The following is a 6,893-nucleotide window of genomic DNA, read 5'->3' on the forward strand; positions in this document are numbered from 1 at the left end:
AATCTTCTTTTAGCACGCATTCCAAACTACTAAACGATACGTTCTGTGTAAAAAATTTTATATGTAAAAGTTGTTTTTTGAAATATCAAATATATCCCTTTGTCAACTTTGTAATAATTAAAACTTAATTAATCATGTGTTAATAACTTTCTCGTTTTACGTGTGCCAACTTAATCTTCATATTCGTCCGTTCCAAACACCACCTTAAAGCCATGAAGATATATAGCATGGAAGAAATAGTTTACTTATAGAAATCGAGGATGCTGCTAGCGCTTTTTAAGACAAAATATATATACCATTTATTGTTTATTATCATCTACTAGGCTGTGTTTAGATCCAAACTTTAGATCCAAACTTGTAACTTTTTTCATCACATCAACCTTTCATACACACATAACTTTTCAGTCACATTGTATCAATTTCAACCTAAACTTCCAACTTTGGAATGAACTAAACACAACCCTAGTTTTCTGTCTGTATTTCTTTTCAGATGAAGTATACCGATCATTTCCATAGTCATCTACCGCTATGTACTAATGAACATGTGCTTTAAAAAGTTTAGAAAGTCAAAAGAAAGAAGCTGGAGTAGTCTTGTTTTCTCATGAAACCAGCTAAAATTCAATGCACCACCCAAACTTGACCACTTTCTCCCATCTCATCCAATAAGCATCAAAACCTTTTCACCTCCATCAAAAATAAAACCCACCCTTCTCACCTCTTTGGTTCAAGCAAAATTGTGACAAGCCTCAACAAAAAATTACCTTCTCTCAAGGTGCAAAGCTGTAAAAAAAAACTGAGTAAAAACCCCATTTTACCCTTGTTCCCATAAAGCAAAGAGAAGGGGAAAAAAATGTTGTGTGTGTAAGTAAAGCCAAGAGCTCACTAAACCTAGTTTTGCCCAAAAACCCAGAGAGAGGAGGCTCCAAAGCAAAAGCCTCACTCCCTTTCCCCATCTCCTCCCTCCTCTTCGCCATTTCGTCGAACACCTTCTCCGATCGCGCGCCGCCGCCGCCGATGGGGGAGCCTGGGGGCGCCGAGGCGGCCGTCTCCGCGAGGCTGCTCGAGCTGGCGGCCGACGACAACGCGGCGGGGCTCGGGGAGCTCCTCGCGGCGTGGCCCTCCCTCGCCGACGAGCCCGCGCCGTGGTACACCCCGGCGCGGGGCGCGGAGCCGCTGACCCCGCTCATGGTCGCCGCCGTGTACGGCTCGGTGGGCTGCCTCGACGCGCTCCTCTCGCCGCCCTACCTCGTGGACCCCAACCGCGCCTCGGCGTCGTCGCTCTCCACCCCGCTCCACCTCGCCGCCGCGGGCGGGTCCGCCTCCGCCCCCGCGGCGGTCTCCCGCCTCCTCGCCGCCGGCGCCGACCCGGCCCTCCTCGACCACCTCCAGCGCCGGGCGTCCGACCTCGTCGCGCTCCCGCCCAACTCGCTCCCGCTCAAGAACCACCTCCTCTCCCTCCTCGGCGCCCGCAAGGAGTGGCCTCCCGACCCCTCCCTCCCCGACATCAAGAACGGCGCCTACGCCTCCGACGACTTCAGGATGTACTCGTTCAAGGTGCGCGCGTGCTCGCGGGCCTACTCCCATGACTGGACGGAGTGCCCCTTCGTCCACCCCGGCGAGAACGCGCGGCGGCGCGACCCGAGGAAGTACCACTACAGCTGCGTGCCGTGCCCGGAGTTCAAGAAGGGGGCCGGGTGCAGGAGAGGGGACATGTGCGAGTACGCGCACGGGGTGTTCGAGAGCTGGCTCCACCCGGCGCAGTACCGGACGCGCCTCTGCAAGGACGGCGTCGGCTGCGCCCGCCGCGTCTGCTTCTTCGCCCACACGCCCGACGAGCTCCGCCCGCTCTACGTCTCCACGGGCTCCGCCGTGCCGTCGCCGCGCGGGGCGTTGGAGATGGCGGCGGCGGCGGCGGCGATGGGGATGGGGCTGTCGTCGCCGGGGTCGTCGTCGTTCACGCCGCCGCTATCGCCGTCGGCCGGCGGGGGCGGGGGCGGGGGCGGGGGCAGCGGCGGCGGCGGCGCGTGGCCGCAGCAGCCGAGCGTGCCGGCGCTCTGCCTGCCCGGGAGCGCCGGGAACCTCCACCTGAGCCGGCTGCGCACGTCGCTGAGCGCGCGCGACATGGCCGTCGACGAGCTGCTCGCCGCGGCGGCGGCGGCGGCGGACTACGACGGCCTCGTCGCCTCCCCCGCCTCCATCCGGTCCGCGAGGGGGAAGGCGCTTGTGCCGTCAAATCTCGACGAGCTCTTCTCCGCTGAGCTCGCCGCCGCCGCGGCGTCGCGCTCGCCGCGCTACGCCGACCAAGGCGGCGCCGCGTTCTCCCCGACCCGCAAGGCCACCGTGCTCAACCAATTCCAGCTGCAGCAGCAGCATAGCTTGCTCTCGCCGCGGGCGGCCGCGGTGACACCAGAGCCGGTCTCCCCAATGAGCTCCCGCCTCCTCGCCGCGCTGGCGCAGCGGGAGAAGATGCAGCAGCAGACGCTGCGGAGCATGAGCTCACGGGACCTCGGCAACGCCGCGTCGCTGCTGGTCGGCTCGCCGGTGAGCTCGAGCATGTCCAAATGGGGGTTCCCCTCCGGCAACCCGGACTGGGGCGCCGACGACGAGGAGCTCGGCCGCCTCAAGCGTTGCTCCTCGTTCGAGCTCCGGTCCGGAGCCGCCAATGGCAACCATGAGCCTGACCTCTCATGGGTCAACACCCTAGTGAAGGAGCCGACACCGGAGAAGATGATGACGACGACATCGGCAATGGATTCCATTGGCATCTTGGGACAGAACACAAGCCGTGATCACATCGTCGGAGGCGAGGATGACACTGCCGGAGTCATCAGCAGCTGGCTTGAACAGCTCCAGCTCGATGAGATGGTTGTCTAGAAACACAAAACACAAACACAAACTGAACAAGAAATGCGCCATTCTTTTAGATGTGCTTCGCCGATTGCTACTACTACTCACTACTTGTTGCTACTTGCTAGCATCAATCTTGCTATTGATTACCGGTGATACATTCTTTTGGGGGTGATGAGAATTATTTAGCGGAGAAGGTGATGAGGAAATTCTTCTACCATTTAGCATTGCCCGTATGTAAAAGAATCGGAGGAATCGGAGCCTAGTCAAATTGTATCAAATTGCCGGCTTGCCTAGGTGAAAGATTTCTCCTTTGTGTTTCTTTTCGATTTATCCTTGTATTAATCTTTTTAATCTCTTTTCGCTGTTTTTCTTTTCTAAAATGTGACTGAGGATCATGAATTATGTTATCTATTTGCCCCCATCCTTTGGTTGTGAAGGAGTTGGAGGGGAGGGTATTTACATCAAATGTTGCTTAGTCCTAACAAAGCTCATCATTGATGTAATGCCCTACAAATTGTACCCATGATTCATGATTGATGTAAAATTCCTATTGTAGTACCAAGATTGATTAATCTCCCCTGTTTCCTGCATTTCTTTTCTTTTCTTCAGAAAGCATCATATACATGTGCCCTTTATCCTGTGAGAATTACATTATCGCATACTCCCTCCGTCCCAAAATATAAGAAGTTTTGGTTGGATGTGACACATTCTAGCACTACGAAGCTGGACATGCTGCCTGTCCAGATTGTCCAGATTTATAGTACTATTAGGATATGTTATATCCAACCAAAACTCTTAATATTTTGGGAGGGAGGGAGTATCATTTCACCTGAGATGGCATTAGTTTTAAAATCACATGGATTGTGTTCAGTTGCTGTTCTGATGGTTGCCTGATGACAACAGCTGTTGGCATGGGCTTAGTTTGTGCAGTGCTTGACTCTGTGGATGTGGTCATGATCACAGGTCGGCAGATCGGCATTGAAAAAGATTGGCTTGGCCTGGATTGCTTCCCTTCTCCTGGAGGCATTTTGAAAGGGATTTGGATATTAAGATGGTTAACATCATCGATCAATGCGAGGTTAATGTTTAATGTGTTCTAGATGACCTGGTCCCTCACTGATGCACCCTGTCAGAATAAAACAACTTGGGGACGGTGGCTCGGTAAGCTCGCCTCTTGTCTTTGTTCACAGTGCTGACTTGTACTGTGACCTGGAAGAAACATGGGTTGGCTACTATTTTCATGTATATTGTGTAGCGTAAAATTTCCACGAAATTGCTATGGTCTAAGTAAAATTCAGATTGTTGCATATTTTTATTCTAGTGAAGTGTGAATGCTTGATGCTATTGTGATCCTGGTTAAGGTAGCTCTTTTAATAGTATAACACTGAGTTTCTTGGTCTTTCTGTTTCTTTTTTTAGCCATTCTTAGTTCCTAATTTCTACAAAAAAGGAAGTTGTCTTAGATGTTACAGGGTAGTTTCTGGATGTTTAATGATGCATTCAGATGGTGACAGTATTGAAACTGGATGGAATATTGCAATGGATGTTTGGTTTGCATTTCATCTACTTTTGATATATTTGGATACAAGGCCAGATATGTGGCTTTATTATTCATCATGTGAGTTGTTATTAAATGATGTAAATATTTTTTTTAAGAAACAGTTAGGTCCATAATGGCTATGATTAGAATATGGGTTGGGTTAGGGAACCTACCTCTCTCTGCTGACATTCAGGTGCATCTACTTAAGCTAGGTCCCAACAATTAATACTCTTTTTTGTAAAATTGTCATCTCAAGCATAAATTGGTGCATAGTAATTGCATCGCACCATCCCTACTCTTGATCTATTAAATTTGCCATATGATTAGATATGTCTGGAGGCAATTGATATCGGCACATGCCTGTCAAGCTATAATAGTACATCAATATAAAATGGTAAAATAATTAATTTGTCTTTGAAGAAATGTTTCATGGGGCCCTTGAGCAAGTGGATCTCGTTCTATTTTCCACAATAAAATTTAGTGAGCAAGCTAATAGGCATTATGCATATATAGAAAATTATCCAATGAAATGCAGCCTTCCTTTCTCTTTTTCAAATGTGGTTTGGTTGGGACTTGGAGAATGGGGATTGGAGGGTGGTACACAAGTGACCTCATTCAGATGTTGATTTCTCCATTCTGAGATAACTAATGTTGCTATTTAGAGTTGATGTGACATCAATATAATGTATTATTAAAAACTAAAGGGGCACCAATCTATTGGTGCAAAATTGACGGGTAGGAGGGTCTGCATCAGATTTTGCATCTCCTTTGCCTACATAGTTTGTATCTATACATGATGGTGATGTGCTCTTCTGTATATAAAATGTTTTTTTCTCACAGGTATATAATAGCATTCTTTGTCCTACTAGCACTGGTAGAAATTTGTTCTGAATTGCTATTGTAAATCTATTCAATATTTATGTTGGACAATATCATCTTCGGCGAAAAACATTTCAGGTGGCTAGAACTAATTTCTGCACCAAGGAATGTAGTATTTCTATTTCCGATTTTGCCTTTTGATTAAGACTTTCTAGGGGATAACAAAAGAAAATAAGATAAAAACAAATGTCATGTATCATGTGTGTCATGGTGTTGGCTTCTTTTTTGACATTTGTTCGTCTTGTGCGGAATGCTTTTTCGCAAGTTGCGTCCTTTTGGTTTTGGGGTTGTGGATGTGGAATTTGTCGTTATGCGGTGTCTAATTTATTTCTTTGTTTTAGGTATTGAATCATAGGTTCATTAAAGAACTATATACATAGCATAAGTAGCAAAGTCTAATTGTATGATGCATGAATGCAACAAAAAAAATGTCTACATAAATTATCCTATGCCACTAAAAATTTTACACAATTCCTTATTTTCAGACTAGTTTTTGGGTGACTAAATATATTATAAGTGGCAAAATTTGCTGCAAGACATTCAAAAAACTTGTAGGGGACACTGCAAGAATACGTATCTATTGTGGGGACACCGTAAAAAACTAGTAATGATACATGGTGTCGGAGCTATATGCGAGCCGCACATGGCAGGCATGAGCAAAATTGTACTTTCACGATTATTTCTCTCTCTATTTGCGCTAGATATAATAAAATAAAGTCGTGGGTGTCCAATAACTAATTACCATTTTTTGTGGTGTCCCAAGATGAAGGGATAGACGAGTAGCTCGTCATGCCACTATCACTGGTAAACCCTCGTTTCCACATTCCCCTCTCTTCTTGCCTTCCCCGGTTTCCTCTCTAATGGACAGGGGGTAGGCGACTCAATCTAATGGACAGGGAGTAGGTGATTGCGATTTGCCGCCTAAAATCTAGAGCCCCATCGGTTGCCCTAATAAGCCGAAGACAAAAATTTAAATTTTCAAACTTAAAATTTGAAAATTAATTTTAAGATATTTTAATGTAGTTTCTTTTTTAGCATTGACTTTTAAATCGTTAGGAACACATATATAAATTATTTTTACTTATAAGTTAATTTTTATTTCCTAATAAGCCAAAATATGAGCAACTGATGACTCCCCTAGTAGCATTTTTCCATTTACCATTCATTTCACTGAAATATGCGCTTGAGCCCACATAATTGAGGCTGTTGCTGAAGGTTTCTGTGATTCATCAAGGTTTCTGTGATTGCAGACTGGATGGCACAGCAAGTCAGGAACAGAGTAGCTTGGCCCCTGGCTCCTGGCTGGCCTGATCAATCTTGCAGGGATCCGATGGCCACGTGGCAGAATCCTGACCCTCAACACGTACGGGCATGAGCTCGATCTGCACCACTATACTCCAAACATCTGCACGCGTTGCTGCAGGCAATAACTTCTTTGTCTCGATGGAATTTACTACCGTCAGAGGAATTCAGTAAATGAACAGTAAATTCACATTTTTCTCATTGGCATTTTTATTGCAGTAGAAACCAAAAGGTTCAGATAAGTTTGTTGGGTTAAACAAGAAGAGAGATGTCCATAAGCTTATTGATGTTTTTAAATAAAAAAACTAGTAGTGTTATCTTGA

The 6,893-nt window shown here is 46.8% G+C and overlaps 1 protein-coding gene across 2 annotated transcripts; it reads left to right on the top strand.

The window, feature by feature from the left end:
• Positions 1 to 723: 723 nt before the first annotated feature.
• LOC4352343 (zinc finger CCCH domain-containing protein 67-like) lies at positions 724 to 6,893 on the top strand. Of its 2 annotated transcripts, NR_186847.1 has the most exons (3): positions 724 to 3,144; positions 3,814 to 4,011; positions 6,519 to 6,893. NR_186847.1 is itself a non-coding variant. In NM_001423517.1 (1 exon), exon 1 carries the CDS (start codon positions 1,015 to 1,017, stop codon positions 2,872 to 2,874), a length of 1,860 nt encoding a protein of 619 aa, NP_001410446.1. In that variant the 5' UTR covers positions 737 to 1,014; the 3' UTR covers positions 2,875 to 3,484. The 2 variants fall into 2 exon arrangements, 1 of the variants encoding a protein (NP_001410446.1); NM_001423517.1 differs by lacking the exons at positions 3,814 to 4,011; positions 6,519 to 6,893 and having other exon boundaries at positions 737 to 3,484.

This window comes from Oryza sativa, chromosome 12 (assembly GCF_034140825.1).
Source record: "Oryza sativa Japonica Group chromosome 12, ASM3414082v1".
Lineage (NCBI taxonomy): Eukaryota > Viridiplantae > Streptophyta > Magnoliopsida > Poales > Poaceae > Oryza > Oryza sativa.